This window comes from Haemorhous mexicanus, chromosome 24 (genome assembly GCF_027477595.1).
Source record: "Haemorhous mexicanus isolate bHaeMex1 chromosome 24, bHaeMex1.pri, whole genome shotgun sequence".
Lineage (NCBI taxonomy): Eukaryota > Metazoa > Chordata > Aves > Passeriformes > Fringillidae > Haemorhous > Haemorhous mexicanus.
In genome coordinates this window covers 335909-352205 of record NC_082364.1, presented here as the reverse complement: position 1 = coordinate 352205, position 16297 = coordinate 335909, and the positions used below count along the sequence as shown (strand labels likewise).

At 42.9% G+C, this 16297-nt stretch overlaps 1 protein-coding gene across 7 annotated transcripts in view; it reads right to left on the bottom strand.

Moving 5' to 3' along the window:
• APLP2 (amyloid beta precursor like protein 2) overlaps nucleotides 1-16297 on the bottom strand; it is a 49282-nt gene that overhangs the window by 14362 nt on the left and 18623 nt on the right. For 6 of the 7 annotated variants that reach the window (XM_059867308.1, XM_059867309.1, XM_059867310.1 and 3 more), the window contains exons 2-8: nucleotides 12897-13070; nucleotides 11523-11652; nucleotides 6694-6806; nucleotides 4951-5126; nucleotides 3875-4086; nucleotides 2098-2265; nucleotides 24-139 (exon numbers count right to left, since the gene is read on the bottom strand). In XM_059867308.1, the coding sequence (XP_059723291.1) occupies nucleotides 24-139; nucleotides 2098-2265; nucleotides 3875-4086; nucleotides 4951-5126; nucleotides 6694-6806; nucleotides 11523-11652; nucleotides 12897-13070 (1089 nt within the window). The remainder of the gene's footprint in view (nucleotides 1-23; nucleotides 140-2097; nucleotides 2266-3874; nucleotides 4087-4950; nucleotides 5127-6693; nucleotides 6807-11522; nucleotides 11653-12896; nucleotides 13071-16297) is intronic. The other variant, XM_059867314.1, reaches the window with a different exon arrangement.

Sequence of the window (16297 nt, the reverse complement as noted above, 5' to 3'; positions counted from 1 at the left end):
AAAGCCTGAAGGCTGGCACTCACCCGGTCCATGCGGTTGTGGTGCCTGACCTCCAGCTGCTCCTTGGCCTTCTGGAAGCGGGCATGCTCATTGTCATCAGCAGGAGTCTCAAAATAGACATCCACATCATCAGTTGGCACTACATGAAGAGGGAAGGGTAAGCACAGTCAGAAACCCACAATCCTGGATTGCAGAGTACAAGGAAAGGACTCTCCATGCCTGCCTAATTAATAGTCTGGCAAGCTGAGCCTACTGAACCACCACCTTCCAGAGTCCGTTTTAGAATCTTTACGGTGCCAATTTTCTGTCCAACATCAGCTCCACCAGCCCAAATGGCAGCGATGACCACAGCTCCCAGCACTGCTTGGCCTATGCAGTGCTGAGGTGAGCAGCACTCAGCTCCAGAAACACAGTGCCTGGCATGACAGGATACAGAACTACTTTCCCCTTCCCTTCCACATTGGCTTTGGATGGTTTAAGTGACATTCTGTGCATTAGCTGTTTGCTGACAAGCTGGCTCCAGACATCATTAATATGATTAGGGAGTTTGACAATATATCTGAACGAAACCAGTAATTTGCACTTCAAACCTACCTTCCCTACCAGATGCACCATGCAGGACTTACAGGCAATGATATTAGACAAGACAGCAACAGAAGGAAACTCAGTGTGACAAAGTGACTTGTCCAATACACTGGATGGTTTGTAACTTCAAGACATCCAAGTTCGACAAGGGGAAAAACAAAGCTTCAGAACTGATAAACTTCAAGCATTTACAGAATCCACATCAGGGGCTCTGTATTTCGTATACTGCAGTTCAGGAAGTGCTGAAAGTATTCCTGTGCTATGGTTTTAGGAACTACACATACCAGAGCCTTTCTGAAAGATCTGTGGCAAACATGATGCACTCTGTTGTTACCCATCACCTGAGGGAAGGCACAAAGGGACAGTTAAGGCAACCTGTCACCCACATTAGTTATTTGGGTGGAAAAACCTCCAACATGTCATTAAAGACAGCATGCTTCAGAAAAAAATTACCTGGCACTTCAGCATGAACACTGAGTAAGAGCTCAGCATGCACTGCATCCACCAATCTTCCCTCTAACTAGGGGGAAATAATGACAATATACAATACAGGCACTACTGTTGCGTGCAAGGGACAATGTCATATCCATCCCATATTCTGGCCCTGCTCCTGGCATTCCTGAACCAGGTTTGGATACAGAGAACTCTCTTCCCAGCCCCAAATTCTTCTGTAACAGGACAACCTTTTGTACAAAAAGCTCCTGACATCCGCATCTTTTCTTTCACCACCTCAGCTAGATCACCCCAATCTAAAGCACTTGCATGAAGCACATTTTGTAAACAGGATTATGGCTGTATAGTCAGGCTGCCAAGCCCTAGATAACACAAAAAGCCTTTCAAAAGCTTTAATGGTAGCTGAAGTGGAAGTGCTGGAGTTCAATAATAAGATTAATAAAGAGGTTAAAATGTTTTTGGTAGTTTTATCATCTGACATAAAAGCCAGTTGAAACTGGTGCCAAAAACCTTAAGCACTCAAAAACACAGGCATTGTTGTGTTGTGATTTGTATTTCATACCAACCTGAAAATGGGAATCTGAATTCTATACTACTGGTCTGATATTTTCCAAAATTAAAGTAGCAAGAAAATGCCTACTACCAGGAGAACAGTAGCCTGCTTTTCAGGACCTACTGTCAAACGTATGCATGGTAACACGACTGGGGAAAGCAAGGGCTTCCTTACATATATTTTGATTAAAAAGCCAGTTAGGCAAGAGGTCAGAGACAGCCCCTGGTCCCTGTTATAGATCTGGAAGAAGACAGCTGAGCCCTCAGCAAGAGCTGCAAGTCACCAGGGAGCACAGACAGCATATGGTGAGGGGTACTTTCCTGAGAAACAATCACCCTACTGACCTAGGGAAGCAGAGACAGGAGGAGACTGTTGCAAAGGGACAGACACCAGAACCAAAGGAATAAGCTACAGACGGGTCCTCTACTGCCCAAGGGAAGGAGGAGACACCACACGCCAGACAGACAGCAGCCAGCTGCAAAAGGCCAGTGGGAGGCAGGACTTACTCATCTTTTTACACACAGCCATACAATACTCCTCTGACTCAAAATTGTTCCTGTTGCCTCCGCAGCCTCCATATATAAAGCGAATGCATTTTCTCTTGTTAGGATCGAAGTACCAACGAGGCATCACAGCCCGGCAGGGCCCTGTCATGGCCTCCTGGGAGCAGACAGCTGTGTGGAGATGGGTAAGAACATGAGCTAGTGAGGAGCACAGGCCTTGATGAGCGATTTACATGATGCAGAGGTGGCTCTACTTCGCTCCCTCCTCTGAGGCAGTGGCCTCAGCATTGCTGCTGCACCAACCCAAGGGCTTCTGTCAGTTTTGGGGGGTTTAACATTCCAATGCATCCTTCACAAACTGGTCAGGGAGATGCCTGCACGTGGTGCTTTGGAGATAGCCAAGCAGCTCACTCTGTCTCTAAATGGAGCTCTCACCTGTGAGAGATTTCTCCAGAGCCAGGGGCTGGGACAACAGGAATCTGTTCTGCTGATGCCACAGATTTTTGCCCCAGCTACCCCAGTGGGAGACCCTCCATTCTATAAAACCAGAAGCATGAAAAGCCAGTCAATTAGGGCTGCTTTAAAGCATCAAAAGATGTCCAGTTCACTGCACTCTGCCTGGACAGACACTCCACATCTTACAGGGCAGGTGTAGGAGGTAAGTGAAAAAGCAGGCTAAACAAAGGGAGTGATCTCCATGCCAGCCTCAGACACTGAGGTTTTAAGGTTTGAAACATCTGTGCACCAAATATTAAAACTCCATGTAGCCATGGCATGTGGAATGCTTCATGGTGAGCCAGCAATAGCAGCTGGGCTGTTTTAAGGCAAGAGAGCAGATACAGTGTATAAATTAGCAACTGTTCATGGTACTTCAGGGAAAAAAAAGACTGTATACCCCCAAAACAGACACCCCAATCATATTCCTCCAAGCCTCTTACAAAACCTGCAGATCTGCAACAGCCCTGTATACATACGAGCTAAGCCTTGTTTCAGCAAGGAAAATTATCTGCAGCATGCTGGCATTTTACCAAAAAGATGTGAGAACTGCTGGCAATGATTCAGTAATCTGTAGCTAATTGAATTTCTTTCCCTCTTTGCTCCTCCCTCCTCTGCAGACACTTCTACATGCAAAGTGTAGGACATCACATAATGCTAAGGCATCACACCATGAGCCCTCTGCAAAGGCACCTACCACTCAACAAAAGCTGCCACCAGCACAGAAGATTATCCTACTGCAGAAAGCCTATCTTAACATATAATAAAGTTGGGGCAGTTGTGCTGGCTGACTTTCTTTTGTGGAAGAGAAGTGTTGCAAAGGCAGCACCAAGGATGCTCCTCACCCTTAAATGACCAGATGGCACATCTGCAAAGTATGGCCCACCACTTTCAACTTCCTCATTTTAAGCTGGTATAAAACCACCAGATTTTAAATTTACAAATTTTAAATTTACAAATGTCCCTTTAAGATTTTCCAAAATTTGCAGATATGGCTTTTCTGACTCATCACTGCACCTTCACGAGATGCTTGTTCAACATGCCACACACTGGGCTTCATGCCAGCAGAACTGCTGTTTATCTGGAAACATATGGCCCATGCTCTAGAGAGTTAATTTCAACACTTGAAACAAGCATCATCAGCTTTCCTCTGTTTGCTAACTTATCTGGCAAATAAAACTTCCAAGTGGCACTTATCGACTTGATCAAAACCCCATCACTAACTGACAGCCAACAGGAATTATCTCAAGGGAGCAGGAGGCCTGTGGACTAGAAGGTGTCTTACATTTCATGTCACTGCTCACTTCTTTTTCAGCCATAGCCTTGTCACTGCTGGGCTCTGTGGGGGTCTCTTCATTGTAGTCATCAACCTTGTAGCTGTCATAGTAGTAATCACGGTCTTCCACCACATCCTCCTCCTCTTCCCCTTCATCATCCTCATCTTCTTCCACAGCTGTTCCTGTGAAGTCTTCTACACCCGCCTCTGTAGGAAACTCACTGGAGGGACACAGATAAATTAGGGAGTAAGGTTAATTGGATGTACCTGAATAATGATTCTTTCCATCTGTTTTAGAAACACCAGAAACGGGAAAAGTAAGTGTACTAACTATTAATTAGCCCATCACTCACAGCAAGAGGACATCCCTCATTACAGACACTCCCACTGCTGCAGGCAGAGTTTCTCCATGGCTCTGCCTTCATGTGGCCTCTTTCTGTTTTTCAGTAAGTGAAAGTCTAACCTTGAGTCAGGCTCCTACCATAGAATCCCAGAATGGTTTGGGTTGGGAAGGACCTTTAGGCCCATCTAGTTCCACCCCCTCCCCTGGGCAGGAACACCTTCCACTACCCCAGGCTGCTCCAAGCCCCATCCAACCTGGCCTTGGACACTTCCAGGGATCCAGGGGCAGACACAGCTTCTCTATGCAGCCTGTGCAAGGGCCTCACCATCCTCACAGGGAAGAATTCCTTTCCAATATCCCATCTAACACTCCCCTCTGGCAGGGTGAACTCATGCCCCCTTGTCCTGCCCCTGCAGGCCCTTGTCCAAAGACCCTCTCCAGCTCTCTTGGAGACTGTTCAGGCATTGGAAGGGGCTCTAAGGTCTCCCTGAAGCCTTCTCTTCTCGAGGCTAAATGACCCCAACTCTCCACAGGTATGAAGGGAGAGGGGGTGTTTAGCTCCTCCAGTAAAAGGGGGACTGCAAAATCATTTGTTCTCTTCAGGCTTAAGACACTTCTTTCAGAAACTCAGAAGCATAGCAATTTGCTCAAGCCTCACTACAAGGGAGTTGCTGTGTGAAATATTCCCAAGCAGCAGCTTCATGTCCAAAGCTGTCAATACCCACATCAGTAAGACCTCTACCTCTTGTAAAGGTCATAGTCTTCATCTTCATCCTCATCCTCTTCCTCTTTGGACAGAGCCTCATCCACAACCTTAGTCTGAGGACAGCACACATATTCTGTTCCGTGGAACTGGTCCACTCCGCAGGGCAGCAGCATCCCATAGCTGTGCAGGATCATCCCTTCTGTCAGACAGGCCTGAAAGGGGAGCCCATTCATGTCAGTTCAGCATCATGCTCTTCCTTTGGATAAAGCTCAAGTTTGCCTACCAGAGATCGCAAGAATGGTTTAAGTTTTACAGCAAAAACAACAGCAACATATGACCTAAATCCGAACGTCAAAGGAGAATGGAAATCTGTAGTGTAAAAAAAAAAAAAAAACCAACAAAAAAAACCCCAAACCAAAACAAAAAAACACAAACCACAAAAGTCCCAAGTTCAGAAACACCTGGTACTTCCTGGTGCTAACATTTCACACCCTGGCCCCAACAACTGATGGTCTGTCAACCCAGCAAAGTTCAGGAAAAAAAACCTAAATATTTTGCATCGACTCAAAGAAGAACACTTGAAAGAGCCAGAAAGGGTGCTTTCTCTTCTGGGCTGGTCAGTTCAGTAAACTTTATCTATTAAACTTTACTTTGTAGGAAGTGAATAATTACTCAAATGGACTTGGTGTCAAGATTATTTTACCATGCTGAAAGACTAGAATCAATCAGATAATTCAAGAAAAAGTCAAATGTAAACTATGCTTCAACATTATGTCTACACACTTCTCTTAAGCGAAGGAAATACTTGGCTTAGAGGTGCCCAGAAAAGAATGTAGAAAAGCTTTACTATGCCCATCAGAACTCTTTTGTGCTTTGCTTTGTTACAACACTGATTTTAAATGTGCCAAATATTGCTGGAAAAGTTCTCCAACTACATTTAAAGTAAATGATTTTTCAATTTTCTACACATTAACAAGTTTACCCTCAATTAAAAGACAATTCCTCTAGTACAGCTTTATTTAGACAGATTTTTGCTCACATGATTTTAAAGAAAAAGGAATTTTAAGTGAAGCATCCTTAACTGGTCTTTGTGTTGCTGTTTCTACAACTGATGCTTCTATAAAATGGAAAACATGCACATTGTTTTCCATTCATGATCTTGTTTTTATTATCCCAGCACCAAATGGGAGTGCAGAGCTTTTGCAACAGTTTAGCTCGGCAGATAGAAAAAACACAAATCCACCACCCCCAAAATCATGGGCTAGACTTATTCTGAGAATATAATCCATCTCTTGTGTAAAACCTCTACTAATCAATCCCAACAAAACTCAGATTGCTCCCAGGTGAGCCCTCCCAACCAAATCCCCAGCAGCAGAAGGTACATTAAAGCAAAATGTGCAAGAAAAACAGGAACTATCCTATGCTCACTGCATCACCCTGGGGGGGGGGGGGGGGGGGGGGGGGGGGGAGGGAAATAAAAAAAAAAAAGATAGATGAACCATTGGTCAAAGCAGTATCCAAGAGAGTTGATTTCAATTCCTACCTCTGTGATATGGATAAGCTATTTAGGAGAGTTTTTAATGAAGAGTAACTCAATTGCTAGTTAGGTTTTTTAAGTCACTTGAGTATTTTTAAACTTTTATTTCCTTGTTGTCAGCCTCAGTTCATCAACTAGAACAGAGGAACAGCAATACAGAGAGAAACTGCTATGCTCCAACTCTACAAACATCCAAGTGGACAGATCCAGAATAAACCCTCCTGTCCCAGTAGATCCATTACCTCCTTTGCCACAGTGTGCCAGTGCTGGTGGCTTTCACACACATCCATGCGCTCCTTGTGGAAGAACCGGCACTTCTCGGGCACCAACAGGACATCACTTACAAACTCACCCACTGAAAAACACAATGGCCACAGTTCACATTTGTCAGCAAATAAAGCCTCCAAGAACTCCCCCAAAGTGCACTATGTGCATGTGTGTAGCAGTTTCAGTTGGACCAGGCAGGAATACCAGTTTAAGTGTAGCCATTTTTGTTCGCCAAGCCGAGTTTCTTGGACAATGCACCTAATAATGGGGTCTAGTGCTGGTCAAATGCCAGCATACCCACTAGAATTGCTCATTTTCTGCTTTGAAGATAAGGATTAGGAGGAAAGTAAAGCAGGCTCAGAACTTCAAAAGAAACTTTATTAACAGAAATAAAAGAAAAAATAATTTAAAAAATCAAAATAAACCTTCAGACCACTTCTCTGCCCACCAACTTTTCTTTCTTTTTCCCACTGAATACGTAAAGAGACAAATTTGGTATTTTCAGACAGTTTACCACTTTTAAAATAATCTTTCTTTAGTCTGCTTAGGGAGAGGAGTCTCTCCTGCCATGCCATGGAGACTTTTCCACAAGACTTTTCCATAGTTTTCTTGAGGTTTTAATTTTCACTATTAGCCCCTTCCCAGAAATCTGCAATCATGAAGTCCCTACCACCTTCTGGTAGTTTTCCCACAACTATCACCATGGGTCATTTCAGCTTATTGGGGTGCAATTTTAAGGATGAGCTGTTCTAGTACAGAAACAACAGTTCTCTTCTTTTATCTCTGGGAACAGAGGTTTTCTTCTTCCATCCCTGGGGCAAGGTTTTTCATCTCTCTCATTTCTCTCTGTTCAAGCTTCTCATTGGATCACAGCTACTTCAACATCTGCTTGCTTCAACATATGTGCCCCTGCTCATAGTCGTGGTTAGAACGCCACCCAGATCGCCCCAGTGCATTCCATGAGTCACAGGGGAAAAAAAACCCAAAAACTCTGGTGTTTCAATTATATCTTCACCATAGACTTACAAGAGAATTTTAGCTCAAGACTAAGGCATCTCCTCATTCTCCTCCCATCTGGGATTTGACTCTTTCTTCACTAACCTTGGTGTCTCCATGTTGTTTACTTTACATGTCTTCACCCTTTCCTTTTCTCTCTCTCAAGAAAGGATTGATGTCTGCAAGTTTAATCTGTGCACTAAAAAAGAGTTAATATCTTGTCCGGGCCTGCGGATGGCCACATGATCGCTGCAGGGCAGTGCCCACTCCAGCCGCACACCTGGTTTCTGGCCCCTACATGGTCAATTGAAGCCACAGGGCTGCTTTCCGTGCGGGGCTGCGGGGCCACCTCTGCTCTCAGACGCGAGATTTTCCACGGTGCCAGCGGAATGGCTCGGTGGCACACAGCTGGAGCCAAACAGAGCTGGCCTGGCCTGTTAGCTGTGGCTGAACTGTGCATGGCAGAATCTCAGCTGAGCCGCAGGCGGAGCCGGCTGGGCTGCGCAGCGGAGCAAGCCTGGCCTGGCCAGCACTGCAGCAGAGCAGGGCCTGGCACAGTACAGGTCCAGTTACCCACACAAAAGCCAGAAACAAGAGTTTTTCCCAGGGTTTATTCTTTTTAAATGTGATTTTGCAGAGGCATGTTCAGCTCTCTTAAGTGGTTTGACAGGGTGTCAGTATTCAAAACCAGCCAGCTGATTGGCAGCTTCCTTCAGACCAGACAGAACCAAGGTCTTTACAGGGATTCCACTTCCATAGGTCATGGATTTTTCCTTAACTAAAAACAATGTTAAACCATGACAATGTGCCTTAAGGGTTTGGTATATTCTTAAAGAAGACAAGTCACACCAGCTGTAAAAATGATTTCTGAGAATCTAAAGAAAAATAGAGCCTCAGAGAGCCCAATGTAAAACGATGAGCATGGGGTGATTCTGCTGATCCCAAAAGCTGAACTGAATGCAGAGTTTACAGTGCAACTTAATAAATAGTTGTTCTTTCATGAAAGGATTGACTGAAGAGATTTCACTCAAATCTTTGAGAAGACTGTGCCTGCACTAAGAAGTTTCAAACTACTGAATCACCTATTTTCAAATGAGCTGCATCATACCAAAGCTCCTTCATGCTGTCTGCTGCTGTAACAGCCTAGTAATTTTTATATGCTGAGAGCGTAATCTATGTTTTCAGTATTTGAGCAAGTCTTGTTTGGTTTTGGTTTTTTTTTCCAGATGGTTTAATTCAAGATCAAATACAGCACATTCACTGCCCTAACCAAAACACAGAGAGCTGGAAAATAAAAACTATGCAGCCTAAATATCAGAGTACAACCAGAGTCAGCAAATACACTGCATTCCAGTACCTAGATAACCTCAACCTCACTAGCATGCGGAAGCTTTGGTATAATCCTTGTGCCAAACCCAGACTTTTGCTTTTGAGGAAGATGGGAGGGAGAGATAATCTCTCTGCTGTACAGATTCTACTTTTTGGACTTAAAAGCTATTTAGCCTAAATTTCTATAATCATTCAGCTTGGTACCAACATATAACAATTACAGATCAGAAGTGAGCAACACGTCCTGTTCTTACCCAAGAAGTCCCAGCAAACACTGCCACTGGAATCCAAACATGAAATTTTCTCCAAGCTGAGGTTTTTTTTTCTTGCCAATTCAAATGCTGCATTCATTAATTTTAAAATAAGGAGAGAGCTAGATACTCTGAGAAGACCAGGAAAAGATCTTCAGCCCGTGTGCTTTAAAGCAGCATTCCCTGCACACATGACCAGCAGCGTTAGGAGTAGTTTGTTAAAATTGGAGAAAAGCTTTTAAGTCAAAGACGTTGACTCACAGGAAAAGACTTTTGGAAAAGACTTTTCCACAAAGCAGAATTCTTTGTCAAATCAATCTTTCACACCATCTTTTCAAAATATATTTTAAATACTGTTTGCATGACCAATTTTTTTGCAGCCCCTTACTGTTGATACTAAATAATCACGGATACACCTACAAAGTACAGAGAAGATAAATATTTTAGAGTTAGATTACCTGATAATTGAAGACAATGAAATCAAATGACCCTCATCATCTCTTTGCAATTATTTACGTTTTAAACTAAAAGAGAGATTGTATTTTCCCCATTTTCTCACCTCAAAACAGGCCAGTTAGATTTTTTTAGTTAATAATCCTTCATCTTACTCTATCAGGAAAAGTTTAAATGCTTCTGGAAAGAAAAGCGAAACTGAGCAAACTTTAAAACCAAGGGACTCCGGTTCTGGGTTCTTCTCTTTATTTTTCAAATACAAAGGAGTTTTCCTTGTTGGGGGAGGGGCAGGGAAGATTAAACAGGGTATGGTGACAGGATCCTACCTCAAGGTCCCCTGTGTATTAACGCATCAAGGAAAACACAACTAAGAAAGGGAACAAAATCCCACAGTTTGACTATAATCCCAGAGAAATGCATCATCCATTTACAAGAAGCAATTTGTGGAGTGCTGAAGACAGAGATTTTATAGACATACAGACTCCAGACTTGCAACTCAGATCTGAAAGCCAAGGCTGCCTCACAGGCTGAGGCCTGCAAATCATGAACACTGTGAAACAGACTAATGAAAAACCTGAATAGTTTAATGCTAATCAAATTTTAGAGCAGTGTCAGTAAAATCAGCTTATTTTTTAGCTGGAGAATAGCCTTGGGGAATGAATATTTCTAGAAGAGATGACTCCTTATAAATCCAGGGATCTTGCTTTCATCCTTATTTCCATCAGAAGTTCTCCTTATGATCAGGAGATGATCATAAGGAGATCCTCATGATCCAGTTGGGCCTGGTTGTTTCCCAAACCTGAATGTCCACATCTATAAAAACAAGCACCTTTCTCCCAGGATGTGTCCACAATAAAATTTATGTTTAATGAAGTGCTTTATGATTGCCTCATGGAAGGCATTACATAAAGGACAAAGCACATGCATGGTTCTGCTGCTTTGCTGGTATTACACCATGTCAAATCACATGGCAACCTGAGATACAGACACAAATTATGAAAATGAGTTCCTACTCAATGCTCCCAGCAATCCGTTGGGAGCAGTCAGTAGGAGGTCTCTCCCAAGACCTCCTACAAGTCTTTTCCAGCGGATAACTAAAAAGGAAGTTAGCCAGCTGAAACTAAGCTCACTCCTAAGAACGCACAGTGCAGTGGGGCAGTGCAGTGTCACCCACAACGCACAGGTCAAAAGTCACAAGGTAAGCAGTTAAAACATGCTGCCTGATTCCAGTGGGTGGGGACATTCTGGACAGTTTATCTCATATTCTTTCACAGTTCAAAATGGGGACAGGAGATACAGCTGCAAGAAAAAGAGCCTCTTTGAAACAGCAAAGTTTAAATATAGCCATTGAAATAAAACAGAGATCTCTTGCCAAGACCAAGCAGGAAGCCTGAGCACACTGAGCATTTATGTCTCCAAGGCAACAAAATATTAAAGCTTCACAAAAATAGGATCAAAGTATTAAATCCCAGTGTTTTTGTGGTACTCAGATACAACAGTCTTCAGGTTTTTATGGCATTTGCAGAGAGAATGGGGGTTTGTTTCTCATGCCAGGCACCATTATTCTTCCACAGCTGTTACCAAGCTGTTAATTTGCTCCAGAAAGGCAGAGTTCCATCTTGCAGAAAGAAAAACATGCCAGAAAAAAAACCAGTGAAAGTTGTGGAAATGACAACCTGATACAAGACAAGTCTAACAAACCAAGCTGCCCTCTCAGTAAGAGTCCTGGAGGCAACTCCTTGATTCTCTCACAGGAATGCACAGCACACACTCACCCAGGCACTTGTATGGCACGACGATGTGAGTGTGGTCCTTGCACTGCTTCTTCCCACGCTTGCACCAGCTGTCAATGCTGACGGGCTGGTTGGCTTCTACCACGTTGGTGATCTGAAGGTCTGGGTACATCTGGGGAACAGCACAGACAGAGAGGTTTCTCTCCAGAAAGGACAGAGAATGTGCAGAGCAGCTCCTACCAGAGTAGTAAGGCTGATTCTCTACAAAAGAACAACTCCAACCTAGGAACAAGTTGGAGTTTGCACGTGGACACACAACTCTGCTCTGGATCAAGCTCAGGACAGCTAGAGACATAAAAAATGCTCCAGCTGTCTGTCACAGAGGGCTTCAGAAACAGATATGACACTGCCTTGAGGCAGGAAAAAGCTAGGTCAGGGCAAGAGTCCTCACTGGCACTAAGCTGAGAAGTCTGGATTTGCACAGCAGTGGAGGAACATTCGGGTATTTGGGTTTGGAGGAGATGTAGCTGTTTAATTCTTTCTGGAGCAGCACAATACCCCCTGGAACAGCAATCACCAACAAATAGGGTTTAGTAACATCTTCAGACTCTCTCATCACTTGTCAAATTATGCACCCACCTCCTCAGGTTTCCTCATGCCTGGTTCATTTATGATGTATTAATTTGATCCTTATGCCCTGGTCAAGTTCTCAAGTCCAGACATTGACTTATATATAGGCTTCTACCACATGAAAAAAATGCAGCCCCAGTTATACCAGCCTTGTAAAACAGTTTAAAAAGTTTTCCAGTCCAGACATGGTACAGTCTATTGCTTTCCCATTAAAAAAAAAAAATACATTCCTTGTGGTATTTTACATGCCTGTCACCTCAGAGGACTAATTAAAGACACTGGACAAGACCAATATGTTACAGTGTATCTGGAACACACTAAAAGATGATTACATCTTTTTCAATAAAGTCAAAAGAGTTTAAAAATACTGACAAAATTTGATTAAAATATTTTGCTAACATTCTGCCTGATCTGAACACCTCACAAAGAACAGCATAGCCACATTGTAACTAAAATAGGTGTCAGGTTCCATTTTACCCAACAGAGAGCAGATACTGGTTAACCAGCTCAGGGGCAGAACACTGGAGTAAAGCCCTGCAAACAGATGAAGATATCTCTGACTTACAGACCAAGGAGCTTCTGTGGCAGTGGGAGCTGATGTGAGGTAGTTTCTAAATCCCACTGCAGCGTCCTCCCTGTTCTTCCTGGACAATAACACAGCAGGATGGTGCAGAGAATTGGACTAGGCAAAAGCAAGGGCATCTCCTGCAGGGTTAATTTGCTACTGAGCAGCTAAATTGGAATCCAATTACCAGTGAAGATTCAGGATTACACAGAAAGTCTTACCTCCTGGCAGTATTGCAGAATCTCCTCCTTTCTTCCAAAGCAGCTCTTGGTCCCAGAAGTGTCAGGTTCCCATTTCCCAGTCTGGATGTTCACATGCATATTTAGCTTCCCACAGAACATGGCAATTTGAGGTTCTGCCACTGCAAACCCCGTCCCAGCATTGGCTGCAAGGGCCTGTGAAGGCAAACCAAAACAAAACACCTTGTTTGCATTATCTGATCAAAGACTCAACAACTCTAAGAACCAGAAACCCTCTGGCATCTTCTCAGACAGCTCCTGCTTGATCCAGAATATCAGTGGAGTCTTGCAAACTATTTTGTAACAACATTCCTTGAGATGGTGAGTCCATTCCAAGTTTTCATGAGCAAAGCGTTTGTTTCCCCAAACCCTGTTTCTTATAATTGAAACAACAACTTACCAAAGCCAAGAGTAATTCCCACTAAAAGGCTGCACCTGCACGGACTAAAACAGTTGTCTGAAAAACTTACCAAATAACTAATACTAATAACTTCTAGCAGAAGGACCTCTGTGAGGTTACACACAAGCAGGTATTACTACTACTAATAAAATAACTGTTTCCCACTGCAAGAATCCTGCTTTTTTGATTTTTTTGCTCAAACATACAAATAAAGATAATTTCTACTGAATCAGAAAAAACAACTGTGACAACCAGCTTCTCAAAGCCTTGTGTCCCATTCAGTGCACTCTTATGGGGAGTTGTTTCAGATGTGTATTCTGTGGGCTTCCCAGATTGCACCAACAGAAAAGAACCTGACAGTCCAGGCCCACATTTGCGTCAAACTGCAGACTGATCAACGAAAACAAGGCAGGACCACATTCTCTGAAGTCCTGCTGGCTGACCAAAAGAGGAAAAGAAGAGTAAATTAAATTGGAGACTTCTATTTTTTTCTGAGAAGACCAAGTGGATGCTGGGAGCTGAACATGCTCTCCTTAAATAACTACTAGCTGTTGTAAAACAGAAAGAGGCATAAGGCAAAAAACCAGATGAACTCCAAAGCTCTTTAAGGTGTTTAAGGTAATGGAATCCAACTTCTGCAGATAGAAACAGCAATGCACAGAGTCTTCTGGCCTTAAGCTGCTTTTCCTGGCAGGCAACACAATCCCAGGCTACCAGTCCTGCCTTCATATTTAACTTTTTGTGAACAGAAAAATGTGTGAATTACTGTGGGCACTGTTCACTCCCTACTGATTGCAGACTCCCATCAACTCATATCAACAGCTGTATGCTTAAAAGAAATAAAGAAGTAAACAGTAGAATTCACTGGACAACTTCTTTTTGCAGCTCTTTGTTACAGAATATTAGGAAAAAGAATAACTCTTTTCATAACTAGTTACAGAATATTAGGAAAAAGAATAACTCTTTTCATAACTATTACATTTTTTCCCTCTCCCCTTATCTCTCTGCCTGGAGATAAGACATTTCAACACTCAGGAAGTCAAGGATTGTTTAGTGCTGAACAGAAGATTAGTGCTTGGGGGAAAAAACCAACCTGAGGCACAAAAGCATAAATTCAAGTATTAACTGTAGAAAAATGATCCCCTGTGTTTTAAGTACTATTCACCTGTGCATCATTTAAGAGAAACAGTCTTATACAAGTGGTTTCTACTTACTCTGACCCTTCCAACCAACAGATGCTCATGACAGCATGCTTTAGCACAGACCACAAAGTAATAAAATACCAAACTACATGTAAGAGCAGCATTGATGTCCCAGTATCAAAACGCTGCCAAATTCACATATCTTTTCATGTTTACTATGGGTATGATTGTTGTACTCTCTGTTCTCAGGAAAAAAGAGTCATGCAGTCCTGTACCTCCAGGTACAGAAGGTACTCTGAGGAATAGACTGAGGTTGGGAATATGGTGTAGTAACTTGGTTCTTGCAGAAATCAAGTCTTTATTTAACAAACATCTTAAAGTGCTCACACCAGAACCTACAACAGGTCTTGCACCACCCTCCTACCTGATGTCTTTTGAGAAGAAAGAAACAAATGTAGAATGATCCTTCAGAACTCCCAAAACACACAAATTTTTTAAGAGGCCATTTTTATCTCTCTCCAAACAAACAGCATTTTGGTACCAACAATCATTTTCCAAAAACCACAGGACCTAACAAGCAGGAAACAATCTCCAAAACAATTTTGTTTGATGGCAACATTGGAAGCACATCCAAGTTCCACCCCTGGAAAAAAGGGAAAAGAAATGCAAGATCAAGAACCCAGAAAGCATTAACCCTTGTAAGAATACAGGGCATGAAAAGAGAATAAATGTATGTGCTATGATGGCACTGCTGAGGCCTGAAATTTGACTCCTTCAAAGCAAACTTAACAAGTCTTCAGCAATAAAGGAACTTTTTGAGCAGAAGAGGTGCAGGATCCATTGAGAGGCAGAAACAGTCCATAAGTAATCCATTCATCACACTTCTTGCATGAGCAAAACTCCTGTTCAAACACATAGTGACCTTCTGAAATCATGACCGCCCACTATTTACATACTGATTCAAGCCAGTGTTTGTTTTTGCTGCCTCTCCAGCTTGCTCCCAGCAAAGCTATCATTCCTCCTTCTTGGATTGCTCACATAGCTTGCATATCAGTCAAGTGCTGTTGCCGTAGCTACCACAACATGCTAAGCACCAATTCACAGCTGAACAAACTAGACTAATTACTTGCTTGATTTCATCACTTTTAATCAACCGGCAGAAATCTTCTCTTGAACTGTGCTGTTGGGTGAGTTAATGTAGTTTGAGATACATGAGTTGGTTCTTTAACCCCACGACTTGCAAGGCAAGATTTTTGAGCAATGGGCTTCAATTTTTCCTTCACTGGCAATCCACTCCAGGCCTCAATCATATAAATTATTTAATTTAGTACTTTAATCTCATTTTAGCTGTGAGGACAGAATACAGCACACCCAAGCTTCATGGAGGCCATGCCTTTAACACTGACACATAAACAGGGAAAAAGATCACCTTTTGGGACCAAGCAACTTTCTGATGTTTTCCACAATTGCCTTCAGTGTATGAAAACTGGATGCAGATCCCTCAGGCTACATTCAAGCATCACTCTGCAAAAGGAAGGCTGCAGAACATGTAAACAGGCATGGAGCTTGGGATAAAGCCATGTCCTTAGTTAAGCCCTTTAGTACTTCAGAGAATTCACCCATTCCACATTGCAAATGGATGAACAAACCAACAGCACATTTTTCTCTGGGAATTTCCCAGCCATAAATGGAAGCAGCTGCTTCTTTCAGTGCTGGGAAGCAACTACTCAATCCCTTAAATAAGCAGCCTGACAGATTGGGAGGGGCAACACACATGATGGAAAAAAGTTCATCCAGTTGTATACGTCCTTGCTGAGCATTATTTTAGTAGCTATTATCCT